General features: G+C 37.2%; 1 protein-coding gene across 3 annotated transcripts; it reads right to left on the bottom strand.

Annotated features, from left to right (window-relative positions):
- On the bottom strand, positions 1172-17091 carry LIAS (lipoic acid synthetase). Of its 3 annotated transcripts, XM_005681520.3 has the most exons (11): positions 16903-17091; positions 15617-15789; positions 12915-13008; positions 12224-12304; positions 8190-8346; positions 8049-8106; positions 6635-6763; positions 4836-4981; positions 4116-4186; positions 3175-3286; positions 1172-1505 (listed from the first exon to the last, which is right to left on the bottom strand). In XM_005681520.3, the coding sequence occupies exons 1-11, from the start codon at positions 16945-16947 to the stop codon at positions 1453-1455; spliced, it is 1119 nt and encodes a 372-aa protein (XP_005681577.2). In that variant the 5' UTR covers positions 16948-17091; the 3' UTR covers positions 1172-1452. The 3 variants fall into 3 exon arrangements, with proteins under 3 accessions (XP_005681577.2, XP_005681578.1, XP_005681579.1); XM_005681521.3 differs by lacking the exon at positions 6635-6763; XM_005681522.3 differs by lacking the exons at positions 1172-1505; positions 3175-3286; positions 4116-4186; ... (3 more) ...; positions 8190-8346; positions 12915-13008 and having other exon boundaries at positions 12220-12304; positions 16903-17066.

Below are 17101 nucleotides of genomic sequence, written 5' to 3'. Positions count from 1 at the left end.
ATCTCCTTGTAGCCCAAGGGACTCTCAAGTCTTCTCCAACACCACAGTTCAAAAGCATCAATTCTTCGGCATTGAGCTTTCTTTATAGTCCAACTCGCACAATCATACATGACTACTGGAAAAACCATAGCCTTGACTAGACGGACCTTAGTTGGCAAAGTAATGTCTCTGCTTTTTAATACACTGTCTAGGTTGGTCATAACTTTTCTTCCAAGGAGTAAGCGTCTTTTTATTTCATGGCTGCAGGCACCATCTGCAGTGATTTTGGAGCCCCTCAAAACGTTTATACTTACGCTAATAAAATGCCATTTTAATTATTTTACACTGGGATAACAAAAATTTCACTTGACAAAATAACTCTTCTGTTAAGATATTTCATTATCACTTGCCTACCCTGGGCAATTATTAACAGCAGATTATGTTACAAAATCAGAGTCTGAAAATTAATCCATTTTTTTTTCCTGTGAAATCCCATAGACAGAGGAGCCTGATAGGCTACAGTCCATGGGGTTGCAAAGAGTTGGACATGACTGAACACACACAACATAAGGAAAGTGATTCAAAATATATATGGCTCCCCTGAGTTAAATTAAAATGTAATTTTCAAAGTTATACACTATAAAAAAAATTAGTTCACGTACTTAAAACCTCAAAACAGAAATGGCTATCCAACTTACATATTTTACCATATTGCCATCTAAATACATCCCTAGTGAGATGTGGTAGAAAAACAGGATTCAGAGTCAAAGGATGAATTTGAGTTCTACTAGTTAGGAAAGAAATTCCTCACTCAGATCATTACTATGATAGAACACAGTCACCTCACCAGAGTGATGTAAGTTGAATAAAAGGAATAAGTGGACAGTGCATGTGATGAAGCAAATTTTATAAAATCAGAGTTAATATTTTATTATTAGGTTATATTTCCCCATCTTGGACAAAACCATGGTCTTGGTTTCATAGAAGTCCTAAACAAGTAATCAATGTAGAACTATGTTGTAGGTGTAAAACAGTTGTTATCTATATGAAGGGTCTACACTGAAATTCTTAAGCCTTTCTAAATTATTCCAATGTTTTTGCTAAACAGACATAACCTCAAGTCTATACTGTTTCATCACAGTATGTCATTTTCCAGAAATGAAAGGTGACAATGATATACAGAGGCTCAAAAGACTTTCTTAAAGTTTTTAATGTATTATTTAAATGAATGATAAACTCTTACAAAGACATTTTATGATTATATCATAACAAGCAATTGTTTACTGGGACAAAGAAGATATCCTAAAAGATGAATGAATTATTATAGTTAAATATGCATAGCTTATTGACATTTTTCTTAAAACAAAAAAATTAGGATATATGCACTGAATTCTAGGCATTACACCATGACTTCTGTTAACAACTGGAGTGAAACTTCCAAAACTGTTATCATCTTGAATGTCTCGTTAAATGTTACAGGGCTTTTGTTTTTCTTTTAGCCACTAGATTTTTCAGGAAAAATTCACCTATTTAGGAAAAATAAAAATATATTAGTATCAATTTAAGGTATAGATTTCAGAATAATTATACTTCCATGTTTCCCTTTAAAGACGACTTCTGTATTTATTGGTGTTTCCTTCTTCTCAATTCTCAATGGCAATAATTTTCTAACCCCACAGATCCCCCACATCTTTGGCTCTTTCCTCAACCATAATGATCATTATCCTTAAAAGACGTTTTCTATCACCACAATATCTACCATTTTTCTTTCAAGTAACTCAACATATTATAAAGGGTGACCCTATCGTATCTAAGGTGCATTTATTCTACTTTATGTACATTTATTCTACTTTATGTGCAGTATCTACTCCTCAGCACTGATAAAGTATTGCTGTTGGTTGGCACAGTTATTTCAGAGAGCAATTCGGCTACATTATTAGCCTAGATTCGATATTTATAAAACAGAGACCTTGCTGCAGTTGAGCAAATTCATTTGATGGAATCTCTTTAGCTTATTCCCCTCTAGGGAAGCAAGAGCCCTTCACTTATAATGGGCTTGCATTCTCTCTGCACTCTTAAGATGTGCCTGTGCACTAAATTAGCTACTTGGAGGAGGCATTTCACTTTTCAGGTCTTAAGGTACCGCTTAGTCTCTGGCTGTTACACCACGGCTCAGTGCTTAACGCCAGAGCTCAATACTCCAGGCCCAACATTATGCGGAGTCTTAATGTTGTTGTCACTTAGTTGTGTCTGATTCTTTTGTGACCCCATGGACTGTAGCCCACCAGATTCCTCTGTCCATGGGATTTCCTAGGCAAGAATACTGGAGTGGGCTGCCATTTCCTTCTCCAGGGGATCTTCTGAGTAGAATGCAATGACTGTGATGTGTACATAATCACCAAGAACCCCAAGGCTCATAACCTAGCCAAGTAATGGAGAGAATAATCCCTGCTGTCCCAGGCTTTATCTAAATCTGATAAGAACAGAACCATATTATTATGTCCTAATCCATCTGAATCTAAGGCTTTGTTCTTTTACTGGTAATTTTAAAGGAATTTAAAAGTTTATAATTCACTTACTTGTAAAAGTGAGAAATTTGCCTTACCAAAAAACAAAACAAAACAAAAAACCAACATAAACTCCTTTCAAATGATATTATTCTACTTTAACCACCCTGGAAGCTGCTGTTGGTCCTATCCTTTATATATATTTTTAGCTTGCCAGCAGCACTGCTTGAAGAAGAATAATTTATAATTATTTCCAAAGTTCCCACAGTCTGTCAATCAGCGTCTGATCAAATTCTTGGGTTTTATAACCAAGATAAGCTGTTGCTAGTTCATCAAAAAATTCTTCAATTTCTTTACAGAACACACTAAATACTACATCTAAATATTAATTTTTACAATCAGAATTTATGTCTAATTTAAACATATCTAGGATTAGACTTCAACGTATAACAGTCATTAAAAAGATTATTAATGTATAACACAGTTTGGATATATCAAAAAAATAACTAGCTGTTTATTCTTGTAATGGCCATTACCACATGACTTTCTCTCTTAAAAAGGCTTTTATTGTCACAAGTCAGCTCAAGCTATTTATCAAAATAAGAGCTGAAATTACAAAGGTAAAAAATCATATTGCAGCTAGTAAAATTACACTAAAATTATGGACTAAACAGAAGCATGAACTTACCTGCTTTGTATGAAGAACGCACCAGGGGGCCACTTGCAGTATAATGAAATCCAAGTTCATTTCCTACTTTTTCCCAGTATTTGAACTTTTCAGGAGTAACGTATTCTTCAACCTAGATTTAAAGAATTCTAGATTCTAGAATTTTCCGAAATCATTTTAGTTCTATATGTAAATCTACTTGTTGGCTACTTGGTCAGAACATAATGGTAGTGAATTACAGTGAAGGGGAAACATCAATTTTGTATTACACTAGCTATTCCAATGAGGTCGATAAGAGTCAGACACGACTGAGCGACTTCACTTTCACTTTTCACTTTCATGGATTGGAGAAGGAAATGGCAACCCACTCCAGTATTCTTGCCTGGAGAATCCCAGGGACAGGGGAGCCTGGTGGGCTGCCGTCTATGGGGTTGCACAGAGTCGGAAACGACTTAGCAGCAGCGGCTATTCCAAAAGAGAAAGGATCAGTCATGCCTGTAAGATCGATCCCTAAGGATAAGACTGTGTTACTTATCTTGTATCTTCTGCTCAGCACTGTGTCTGGCACATGGAAAAGTGCCAGAAAGTTTTACTCAAGAAAAGTTTTCTGAATGAATGAATAAATGTCTGATATAGAAATAGGGAGACTGGCTTTTCTTTCTTACTTCACCTCTGGCTCTCATATAATTCTAAAACAAATCACAAGACTGGCAGGAGTTATATGAATGCACTTCCCGACTTAAAAGTTTTTTTTCCTATAGGTCACTTTCGTAAGACAATATTGAGGGCAGCAAATAAGTGCTAGCATAGCCGCTTTATGCAGATAATAAAATGGAACGGGAACTCAGAAATATACATGGAACATTACACTAAAAAGCAGCTTCTGAATTTTACCTACAGAAAATAAAGATTTAATTCAAACTGCCAAGAAACATTTGGCAACCTATGGTAGTTTACTGTACCTTAAGGTGGCGCTTTGTTGGCTGCATATATTGTCCTAAAGTCAAACAGTCCACATCTGCCTCACGAAGAGCTATAGGAAGAAAAGCACACATTATATGAGCAGATTTTTTTTTACAGTGCTATCTGTATGCATTGCTGTAAAGAGTAGCTTTTAATTATTATTTGAGTTTATTACTCTTTGAACCAATAGATAACTGCAAGTTGGCCAAGGGCCTTCAGGTAAAATAAAAGCTTTTATATTTTAAAATTTAAGAAGCTCAAGAATTGCAAAGCAAACAGATTTAATACACTAAAAGTCAAAAGCACACCATGTTATGTAACAGTGCTGTAAGTAAGCACTTTCTCAAAGGCCTGGATTCATCTTAGTCATCTTTGAGCTCAGTGGTTGACAGAGCTCCTGGTACCTGGCTAGCACTCAAAAATTGTCTTGACTGGACAAGAAAAGCAGACAAAATCATGTTTTTAGTTGATGAAAGGGTAAGGAATAAAATGGAATGCAAATTCCATATTCTAAGCATCCTGTACATCATTCCATAAAGTTTTAAGAAAACATTCTTCCTTTCCTTTCTATGCTGCTGTTTATAACCACATCCTAAATTTTTGTTCTCACTAGCACTTTCACTGAGACTATGGAGAAAGCATACCAGGTCTTCCAAAGTGGGATTCCTGCTATCACTCAAGTTAAATGGAAAAGAGTTTTCATTTTCCAATTTCTTTACCTTTCATCGTGGCATATACTTGGTCATCATTCTCACCTAAACCCAACATAATAGATGTTTTAGAGATAACATCAGGTCGAACCTCCTTGGCATGTTTTAGTACGCGTAGAGACTGGTCAAAATTGGCCCGGGGATCACGAACTTTCCTTGAAAACAGCAGAGTTGTTGTCAGCAAGAATAACCACAAACTCAACTAAGTACATAATTATGCAAGCAAGCTGAAACACCAGGAAGGTACATTCTGGACATCACGCCGCATCATATGGGTCAATGGCAGCATTTGTGCACAAATGTCTAACTGTTACTTTGGGAAAGAAAATAAGGCTTCACTAGGCCCCCAGTTCTGTTGACTTTTCAGGCCTTTCAAGCCTGGGGCAGGGAAAATGAGAACAGAAGTCATGAATGAAGTAATTCAGTTTATGAATTACTTATTGAGAAACCAGGATTCTTCAGCCGGAGAATGAGTGGTTATAAGGGTAACTGAGAGAAGGGGGAAACATGGAAGAAAATTTCGATACTGAACAAAGAAAAAACTGTTTAACCTGAACCATTTCAGAGGACTGAAACTTCTATGTTCATTTCTTTTCTAAAGACTAAGCTGCCCTCTGCTGGTAACTACACAGCATTGACATTTCTTAGGTTAAAAAAAAAAAAAGCACTATTCTGGAATTTTCACTGGAAAGGATAATGTTTTTTAAATGAAAACAGAGAAACTGGCACCCACTGGTGGTGGGATCATAAGATATGACAAGGCTGGAACAGGCTGTGTGCTTGACTTCAACAGGGGACAAACCACCAAGTTTTAAATGGATAAAGACCCAAAGGACACAGTTGCTGACGTTAAATTGCATTGATTTGAACTCTAATGTACCTTTATTCTGTGTAACTGATCTGTTGTTATGGTTGCTATTTTTAATCAGAGACCAGTTCACACAGGAGGAGAGGGAACAAATTTATGAATTTAAAAGTAACCACAATACTGATAAGGAAAATACTTTTTGAAAGTATTTATCCACTGAATTTAAATTATGCTCCCTAATACAGTTATGATTTAGTAGAAATGCTGGTTGTTGTTTATCATACTTCTGACACAGAATAACGTGTAGAACCTAATAAAATCACTACCAAATGCTTTACTAAAATTATGAAAATGAATGTATAATCTTGCCTGAAATTTTTTATTTTTCTGAAATACGAATAGTTATTGATACAGAATAACAATCTATAATTATTCTTAACTACTAAAATTACTAGGAAGAGTAAGAAAGCACAGCACCTACTTTTTTAAAAGAGATTTAAAATACATCTGAATGATACCATTTTTTTTCAGCATCATTTACTGTATATATTATTGTCAAATGCATTGTTATATGTCCTTTTTTAGAACTACAATCAATTGCTCTTTTGTAATATGTTTCTTTTTGAAAATTGTTCTTTGGGAAAAAACCCCAGCTCATCAGCACTTGCAATACTTTACCAAAAAAAGGAAAGGAAAAAAGATGCTAGTTATGTTTGTATGCGTATACCAAAACATATACACACATGCATAAATATGTAAGTATATAGACACTGAGATGTAAGTAACTGATATTGCCAGGTGGAAATATGGATGATGTCTACACTCTTTTTGTTGTCTATATTTTCTAATATTTCTGTACTAGACATATATATTTTTTAAAAAAAAAACAGTTTTGTTTAAAGAGAGTTCACTTTATAAAATTACAATCTTCTCCCCTGAAAAAAAGTATAGCAGATTTGACCCTCCAAACTTCCCAACATTACTCCATACATGAAATCACCTCTGTAATTCTGGAACTGTTTCTACATTATGTGCGTATACATCTAATCCTGACAGGGCAACTTTCTCTATCGCTTTAAGATCTCCTCGGAAATCAGGGGTGAGACATTCCACAAGAATTTTTGGATTCCTATAGTGAAAAAGAGATAGGTATCACACTGAGGAAAAGAATTGACGAAACTTGCTCAAAATAGAAACCATCAATATGCATTCAGCATCAGTTTCAGCACAGTAAGCTTCAGAATCTTGCCAAGAACAGCACCAACAGACAAATGCTTATATATGAACTGTTAAATGAAAACAGTGACAACCTAGAACATCAGATAATATGTACACTGTGGTTAAAACACATCTGCTTGCAAATAATGATCAGAATAAATTTTGGGATGACATAAACTTTTAAACTTTATTAAAAGGTGTTTGAAGAAATTAAAATATTAAATATTAAATAAAAAATAACATATTTTTATGAAAGTAAATTGGGATACCTCTTATGTGAATATAAAGTGATTGCCTTAATTTTGATTTCTTTTAAAATTCATGAATAATGCCCTCCTCCCTTCCTCTTGGTAAAATATTTCACAAGTATTCTGGGCTTTAAAACCTGTCTTCTGAGTTGCTGAGTCATGAACTTTGCTTAAATGAAATACAAGCTAAACATTTATCTATTTATACTATGCATTCAAGCATTAAAGTATGAACTAGGTAATGGAGCTGTTCCCTTTGATAAGCAGTAGAAATGACTGAGAAACTAATAAACTTTTTCACAAACAAAATTGCAACTATTTTTTTTGGAGTTGTTTTATGAGAGAACAGATGTAGAAAGCACCACATTGTACCCTCTCTTGGATTCAAGAGATGTTGAAAGAACACATCCTATAGCTCACTGTTTAATTGCAAGGAGGGACCCACTGGTAGTTTGTGAAATCAATTTTATGGGTGGAACAGCAAACTTTTTTTAAATGAACTATTAAAAAAACAAATAGAAAATATTGGGGGAATCAGGGCAAAAACATTTACTGAGTGTGCTAGGTGCCAGACTAGTTCTGAGCTATAGGAAATAAGCATAGACTCCTTTTTAAAGGCTTTTAAAATAAAATTTACATATTAATAAAATGTGAGTTATGGGTAAAATCCCCAGGGCATGTCAATATCAATAAAATTTATATTATGATTACATATTTTAACAATGTGGGCGTTTATCTCATCCTAACTTCTCCTAGATGATGATTTATTCAATTCAGTCCTGGGAAGACTTTAATTTCCAGCAGATTATAAAACGAGTTTTTATAACCCCCTGCAAAAGGTTAGTAACCACTGCTTTAAGTTAACCTTAAAAAAACCTTAAATAAACTGAATTTAATATGGGTCAACAAAAGTCCCTAAATTACATAAGCAAATGCAAAAACAAGTACCTTTCCTTTAAGTAAGATACAGTCTTTGCAAAGTGCTCAGCTCCTCCATCAGGCATATCTGGAATCAAGAGAATCCACTGCTTAAGATGACGTCACAGCTTAATAATTCAATTTAAGAAGAGGTAATGATGTCTCACTAACCATCTCGATCCACAGACGTCAGGACAACATAATCCAGACCCCACTCTGCAATTGCCTTTGCCGTATTGTAGGGCTCACTGGCATCCAGTGGAGGTGGATTTCTTGCAGTCTTAACAGAACAAAACCTACAACCTCTTGTACATGTGTCACCCATCAACTAGAATAGAGATGTTACAGTTTAAATCAAATAAACAAATGACAAATTATACTCATAAGGGAATAAAACTGCAAGGAATGAACAAATTTTGACCCTGTTTATATGAAATTTGAAACATTCAAAGCTAAACAATATAGTTAAGGAATACAAATATATATGGTAAAACAAGAAAGAAAAGGAAACAATAAACTCAGAATAAGGAGTAGTGTTAAGGGAAAAAGAAAGGGGATGGGATCAAGAAGGGATGAAAAACTAATGTTCTGTTTTCAAACTGGAGGTATCAGGGTATCTGCGTATTGGTAGTCTTTATAACTTACACATAGGTTATAAAAATTCTTTTATATCTATATAACAAAAATGATGTTAAAATAAACAAAATATTCAATTAACCTATCAATACGCAGATCTCTGTGGAAGTTAAACAGAAGGCATAGCTCCCTCTTGTTAAACAGATGAAACAGAAAAACACATAAAACGTTAGTAATGGGATTCCCTTCTGTTTCTCCAGGACACTGCTTCTGCTGCCATGGGTCACTACCATACTCTACCCCTCGCCAAGCACAGCCACTGTGGATGTTTTGGAGCCACTGGAGTTTCAAAGCCCTATGCTAAAAAAAAAAAAAAAAGCCCTATGCTAAAAAAAAAAAAAAAAAGCCCTATGCTAGGGGTTTTGATTTGAGGCAGAAAGCAATTCTTTCCCTTTATGTTTAACTCATTCAGAAGGAACTCACTGCAGTGGTAATTAGGCCCACCATCTCAAAGAATGTTACTGAAACAATGAAACCTCCCAGGAGCCACTAGGTACCAATAGTGATCATAGAGAGCAGGCAAGGGATAAAACCAGAGATTTTCATCAGGGAGTATTCAGAATAACTCCTTCCTTCAAGAATTGATGTTGCATAGAGGGAAAGTTATGACCAACCTAGATAGCATATTCAAAAGCAGAGACATTACTTTGCTAAGAAAGGTCCGTCTAGTCAAGGCTATGGTTTTTCCAGTGGTCATGTATGGATGTGAAAGTTGGACGGTGAAGAAAGCTGAGCGCCGAAGAATTGATGCTTTTGAACTGTGGTGTTGGAGAAGACTCTTGAGAGTCCCTTGGACTGCAAGGAGATCCAACCAGTCTTTTCTGAAGGAGATCAGCCCTGGGATTTCTTTGGAAGAAATGATGCTAAAGCTGAAGCTCCAGTACTTTGGCCACCTCATGCAAAGAGTTGACTCATTGGAAAAGACTTTGATGCTGGGAGGGATTGGGGGCAGGAGAAGGAGACGACAGAGGATGAGATGGCTGGATGGCATCACTGACTCGATGGACGTGAGTCTGAGTGAACTCCGGGAGTTGGTGATGGACAGGGAGGCCTGGCGTGCTGTGATTCATGGGGTCGCAAAGAGTCGGACATGATTGAGCGACTGAACTGAACTGAACTGAACTTAGAAAAGCTCTCTGAGCCAAAGCAATCTTGAGAAAGACTAGAACTGGAGGAATCAACCTGCCTGACTTCAGGCTCTACTACAAAGCCACAGTCATCAAGACAGTACGGTACTGGCACAAAGACAGAAATATAGATCAATGGAACAAAATAGAAAGCCCAGAGATAAATCCACACACCTATGGACACCTTATCTTCGACAAAGGAGGCAAGAATATACAATGGATAGTGGTGCTGGGAAAACTGGTCAACCACTTGTAGAAGAATGAAATTAGAACACTTTCTAACACAATACACAAAAATAAACTCAAAATGGATTAAAGATCTAAACGTAAGACCAGAAACTATACAACTCCTAGAGAACATAGGCAAAACACTCTCTGACATAAACCACAGCAGGATCCTCTATGTCCCACCTCCCAGAATACTGGAAATAAAAGCAAAAATAAACAAATGGGATCTAACTAAAATTAAAAAGCTTCTGCACAACAAAGGAAACTATAAGCAAGGTGAAAAGACAGCCTTCGGAATGGGAGAAAATAATAGCAAATGAAGCAACTGACAAACAACTAATCTCAAAAGTATACAACCAACTCATGCAGCTCAATTCCAGAAAAATAAACGACCCAATCATAAAATGGGCCAAAGAACTAAATAGACATTTCTCCAAAGAAGACATACAGATGGCTAACAAACACATGAAAAGATGCTCAACATCACTCATTATCAGAGAAATGCAAATCAAGACCACAATAAGGTACCACTTCACACCAGTCAGAATGGCTGTGATCCAAAAGTTTACAAGCAATAAATGCTGGAGAGAGTGTGGAGAAAAGGGAACCCTCTTACACTGTTGGTGGGAATGCAAACTAGTACAGCCACTATGGAGAACAGTGTGGAGATTCCTTAAAAAACTGGAAATAGAACTGTCTTATGACCCAGCAATCCGACTGCTGGGTATACACACCGAGGAAACCAGAACTGAAAGAGACACGTGTACCCCAGTGTTCATCGCAGCATTGTTTATAATAGCCAGGACATGGAAGCAACCTAGATGTCCATCAGCAGATGAATGGATAAGAAAGCTGTGGTACATAAACACAATGGAGTACAAAGAATACATCTGAATCAGTTCTAATGAGGTGGATGAAACTGGAGCCTATTATACAGAGTGAAGTAAGCCAGAAAGAAAAACACCAATACAGTATACTAACACATATATATGGAATTTAGAAAGATGGTAACTATAGCCCTGTATGTGAGACAGCAAAAGAGACACAGATGTATAGAACAGTCTTTTGGACTCTGTGGGAGAGGGAAAGGGTGGGATGATTTGGGAGAATGGCATTGAAACATGTATAATATCATGTAAGAAATGAATTGCCAGTCTAGGTTCAATGCAAGATACAGGATGCTTGGGGCTGGTGCACTGGGATGACCCAGAGAGATGTTATGGGGAGGGAGGTGGGAGGCGGGTTCAGGACTGGGAACTCATGTACACCCGTGGCAGATCCATGTTGATGTGTGGCAAAACCAATACAGTATTGTAAATTAAAATACAGTAAAAATTAAAAAAAAAAGCAGCTACTTGAAAAAAAAAAAAGCTCTCTGGATGGCTCTGTATTATTCTAGAAGGAGCTCTATCTCACACGAATTTCCAGATTCTCATGTAAATAGTCTCTTGCTGGTATAACTCATTTATCAGACATTCCCGAGACAAGTATAACTTTAAGTTAGACATAATTTAGATTTAACCCAATATTTCAATCTCTTTGTATGAATAAATACGGTAGACTGCATTGTGAATTCCATTTCTTACTCCATCATATTAAGATTGTACATTTTACCCACTGCCATGTTACTTGCAGGGCCCACCTTCTGAGGGAGGAACTTAGACCTCTATTCCCATTGATGTCTGGCTTGGCCATGTGACTTATTTTAGCCAACAGAATGACAGCAGGCATGACCAAGCATAAGCCTCAAATAAGCATGGATGCTTGGCTTGCCCTCTTGTGCTCCTTCCATCCTCTGTGATAAGAATATCCTTGGTGAGCAGCTGGTCCAAGAATAAAGCTCTGCAGAGGAGACCTGAGTCCAACCTACTTCCTGGAGTCCAGTTTAGCACACTCAAGATCAGAGGATCATGGGCTAACTGAAAGGCCCATGAGAGGGAAATATAAATTAATAGAAGAGGTAGTTCAAGGTAGCATGTAATTAATCATTATATTCTAGGTAGATGGAAGAATCAATAACAGACTTATTCAGAGAAAGGTGAGATTGTAACAAGCTAGATTATTCTGTCAAGGTTCGCCCCCACCACAAACTCATATGTAACAAAAAATATCATATTTTTTTTGAGACTCAAAATGAACATTTGTAGGAAAAAGACATAAAACATTTCCTTTCGGTTTCTACACTAAAACTCTGGAATTTGAGGGTGGCCTTACCATGATTGTGGCTGTGGCGGTAGCATGTTCTCCACCTCCCCAACACTCTCCAATATTGGGACATCGAGCTTCCTCACACACCTATGAGTAAAAGAGAACTGAATACAATCAGGTTGAAAATATTTACCAACTGAGAAATTAGTCATCAGGCATTTTATACTATCCATTCTTTATATAGTATGTTAAGAAATTCACTATTTGGAAATGCTGTTAAACTGCCAAACTACACAGATATTAGGATTCTATTTTTAAATTAAAAACTATGAATGTATATGTTTTATATGTACAAATAAAAAAGTCTACAAGGGTATATGTTGAATACTTAAAGTGGTAAAACAAACATTTGAGATTTCATATAGTATGTTTCACATTTAATATATCCTTTCCAACAAGCATGTACTTAATTTGTAATACAAGACAAACAAAAACTCTCATTCCCTGAATGGCAGAAAAAAATTTTTTGGTTTGTACTATTAAATAAGTGGCTAAGAAATACAATTACTTTTTGCTTCTTTTGCAGGGAAAATAACTTTTAAATCTATTTCCATTACTGAGAGTAACGTGAAAACGTCTTTACTTTCCTTGCTATTTTCAATGTGTATTTTATTAATTTTCAAGTTATATATGCATAGAAAAATTATGTCTTCTAAAGAGGGATACTTAACCCTTAACAGTAAGTAACAAAACTTACTGTGTGAAGATTTAAATTCCGCAAAGTGTTTTTCAGCTTATTGTAATTCTTCCCCATAGGAATCTCTGTCTTTAGCCATGGAGGTAGTCTTAACCTGCGGAAAGCCAAAATAACTATATGCTAACAAATATGTTCCCAAATAAGCACACCGCTTTGAAGTTACTTTGATCTATTAAGATGACCAACTGGGAATTTTCCCCCTGTAATCCTGGAATGATTCTTTTAATTTCTGCCACAGGAGATAACAGAATCAAAGTTCAGTTCAGTTCAGTCCAGTCGTTCAGTCGTGTCCGACTCTTTGTGACCCCATGAATCGCAGCACGCCAGGACTCCCTGTCCATCACCATCTCCCGGAGTTCACTCAGACTCGCGTCCATCAAGTCAGTGATGCCATCCAGCCATCTCATCCTCTGTCGTCCCCTTCTCCTCCTGACCCCAATCCCTCCCAGCATCAGAGTCTTTTCCAATGAGTCAACACTTCGCATGAGGTGGCCAAAGTACTGGAGTTCCAGCCTTAGCATCATTCCTTCCAGAGAAATCCCAGGGCTGATCTCCTTCATAGTGAACTGGTTGGATCTCCTTGCAGTCCAAGGGACTCTCAAGAGTCTTCTCTAACACCACAGTTCAAAAGCATCAATTCTTCGGCGCTCAGCCTTCTTCACAGTCCAACTCTCACATTCATACATGACCACTGGAAAAACCATAGCCTTGACTAGACGGACCTTTCTTGGCAAAGTAATGATTCTGCTTTTGAATATGCTATCTAGGTTGGTCACTTTCTTCCAAGGAATAAGCGTCTTTTAATTTCATGGCTGTAGTCACCATCTGCAGTGATTTTGGAGCCCAAAAAAATAAAGTCTGACACTGTTTCCACTGCTTCCCCATCTATTTCCCATGAAGTGATGGACCAGATGCCATGATCTTCGTTTTCTGAATGCTGAGCTTTAAGCCAACTTTTTCACTCTCCTCTTTTACTTTCATCAAGAGGCTTTTTAGTTCCTCTTCACTTTCTGCCATAAGGGTGGTGTCATCTGCATAATGAGGTTATTGATATTTCTCCCGGCAATCTTGATTCCAGCTTGTGCTTCTTCCAGTCCAGCGTTTCTCATGATGTACTCTGCATCAAAGTTAAATAAGCAAGGTGACAATATACAGCCTTGACGTACTCCTTTTCCTATTTGGAACCAGTCTGTTGTTCCATGTCCAGTTCTAACTGTTGCTTCCTGGCCTGCATACAGATTTCTCAAGAGGCAGATCAGGTGGTCTGGTATTCCTATCTCTTTCAGATTTTTCCACAGTTTATTGTGTTCCACACAGTCAAAGGCTTTGGCATAGTCAACAAAGCAGAAATAGATGTTTTTCTGGAACTCTCTTGCTTTTTCCATGATCCAGCGGATGTTGGCAATTTGATCTCTGGTTCCTCTGCCTTTCCTAAAACCAGCTTGAACATCAGGAAGTTCACGGTTCACGTATTACTGAAGCCTGGCTTGGAGAATTTTGAGCATTACTTTACTAGCATGTGAGATGAGTGCAATTGTGCAGTAGTTTGAGCATTGTTTGGCATTGCCTTTCTTTGGGATTGGAATGAAAACCGACCTTTTCCAGTCCTGTGGCCACTGCTGAGTTTTCCAAATTTGTTGGCATATTGAGTGCAGCACTTTCACAGCATCATCTTTCAGGATTTGAAATAGCTCAACTGGAATTCCATCACCTCCACTAGCTTTGTTCGTAGTGATGCTTTCTAAGGCCCACTTGACTTCACATTCCAAGACGTCTGGCTCTAGATGAGTGATCACACCATCGTGATTATCCGGGTTTTGAAGATCTTTTTTATACAGTTTTTCTGTGTATTCTTGCCATCTCTTCTTAATATCTTCTGCTTCTGTTAGGTCCATACCATTTCTGTCCTTTATCGAGCTCATCTTTGCATGAAATGTTCCCTTAGTATCAACTTAGATTTGCTCAAACCACTTTAGAAAACACCCATAACTGTGTCTATCAGGGCACTTTGCTCATGTCTTTGTTTTGCAAAGGCACAGAGTAATACCATCTTTAAAAAAAAAAAAGGAGCTTTTGAAACATCTCATTCCCTAATGAATAATACTGACAAAAAGTTCTGTATTTGTTCAGATTAAAAAGAGACCCCACAGGTGAACTTTCTGTTCTTTGATTTTGATAGGTGTTAAATGGAAAAAAAATGTAAAATTTGGAGTAAAGGCTACATATCCTCAGGTTTCCCTTGTCTTCCACCCACTTGTAGTCTAGAAGTTGCTGGGAAAAGTATCTCCCCAAACAATTTGTGCTCTGCACCAAATTCTCTTACAATTCTTTTAAACTAAGGCATGCTATCCGTGCTAGGAGAAACAAGTTAGATCATCAGCACCCAGTAACAATGAAAACCTTATCAAAGTATAACAGACTAGTATCAAGGTGATAATCTTCGCTCTCTGAAGACACTTGTTGTTGGATGGACAAAGGGAGATGGTGGGTAGGATGGATAAGTCCTAGCAAGGCCCTCAGAGGACAGACAGAAAAGAAAATTTCACCTATTTGCTTATTCTATGTTAGTTATTAGTTCTTTCTAATGATTTTTAGCTAAATTTAACAAGCTGATTAAAAATGTATTTCAGGGTTTGGTTATATCTGAAAATGACACACTATGAAGAAATGGGATGTTAAAATTACCCCAAATTTTCAATTACCTTTCTCCTTTCTGGCGTTTTAAATTTCCTTTATATTCATCCCAGGTACTCTTGTCAGCCAGATCACCAGATATAAATTCTTGAAGGTCTGGTCCTCTCTGTAAAAATTCCTTTTTTTCATCTGGCAGGGTACTTACTTCTCTGACAGGGCTGCATAAATATCTTCCAAACACCTAAACAAAGGGTTCATTATGACATTTATTTAGTTTGCTGTTTAGTCACTAAGTCATGTCTGACTCTTTTGCAACCCCATGGACTATATAGTCCACCAGGCTCCTCTGTCCATGGGATTTCCCAGGCAAAAATTTATTTAGAAGAGTTAATAATAACTTAGTTTTAACCTATTTAAATAGCTAAATGGAAGAGTAAGCCAGAGAACTGATTCAGAAATGTTAAACTATTTACAAGCTCTGTGTTGAATAAGGCTAAGGAGGACCCAAAGGGAACAAAACAAACCTAAAAAATAATAGGAATTAACTATTTCTGTCTAGATTTAAAATAGATTTGGAAACGTCTTGAACTGGCTAACAAAACATGCCACACTTTATCTGTATCAGGACTAAAAGTCAGTCATTCAAGTTTAAACTGCAATAATAGGAGAAGATGCTACAGATTTGAATTTTCTATTCCTGAGGAGTCAAGGACGTTTAAATAAAATCTGAAGTAAATTATCTCTGTCTTGGGCTTTGGATAAACACGTGTTAAAACTTAGAAGTTTAAGGTTTAACCCAGCTGATTTCAGAGAACTTGAAGTAGGGAAACCAAACTTACTATTCCAATTTTCTACGTTATATTCTGTGTTTGATCAAGGAAGTCACTCAACATATATTTGTTGACCAAAAGAAGCCGTCAGCTTATGGATTTGAACACACACATGGACAAGACAGCCAAAACACTATAAAACTCAAAGAGTTTAAAAAAAAAAAAGTGTGCCTATTAAGATGCTGTACAATTGCTACTGTTCTCGGCCAAGTCTCCCGCTCAAGCTTACAACACAGATTTGGGTTCTAACTGCCCAAACCGGTGTCTAGTACAAATCACTGACATGCAAGAAAAAAAAAAAAAGACACCTCTCAGAGTCAGCCAGAGATACCTACAAACAAATCACTACCAGAGACTTAACTTCCTTGGGGTGTCTGAAGAATTAGACGAGATACCACACGAAAAATGTTTAGAAGAAAACCTGGCTAGAAGTAAACATCCAGTAAATGCTGGCATTATTGGGTGCTCTAAAGGGATGGGAGCCCTCTACCCTACGCCCGCACCCTGCTCCCCCAGCCGCTCACCCGGGGGCCCACGGTGCGGACCGCGCCCCCGCAGCGTAGAGACATCTCGCTCTTTCTTTCCTAGCAAGGACGAATAATCAGTAATTCCCGGGAAAAGAGAAAAGGACAAACCGTCGCCAGATTTATGACAACATGAACCACCCTGACCCGGTGGAACTCGCGCAGCTCCGCGATTGGCTGCTTTAGTCTAGCGGTGTCG

Source organism: Capra hircus, chromosome 6 (assembly GCF_001704415.2).
Source record: "Capra hircus breed San Clemente chromosome 6, ASM170441v1, whole genome shotgun sequence".
Taxonomy (NCBI): domain Eukaryota; kingdom Metazoa; phylum Chordata; class Mammalia; order Artiodactyla; family Bovidae; genus Capra; species Capra hircus.
This window is presented reverse-complemented; position numbering and strand designations above follow the sequence as displayed.

Bases quoted from the DNA above. Each gene is read 5' to 3' on its own strand.
- LIAS (XM_005681520.3), bottom strand. From the start codon at position 16,947: ATGTCTCTACGCTGCGGGGGCGCGGTCCGCACCGTGGGCCCCCGG. The intron at 8,107-8,189 runs GTTAGTGAGACA...TCTTGATTCCAG, and splicing joins GACGTCTGTGGATCGAGATG to ATATGCCTGATGGAGGAGCT. The intron at 3,287-4,115 runs GTACAGTAAACT...CTTTAAATCTAG, and splicing joins CAACAAAGCGCCACCTTAAG to GTTGAAGAATACGTTACTCC.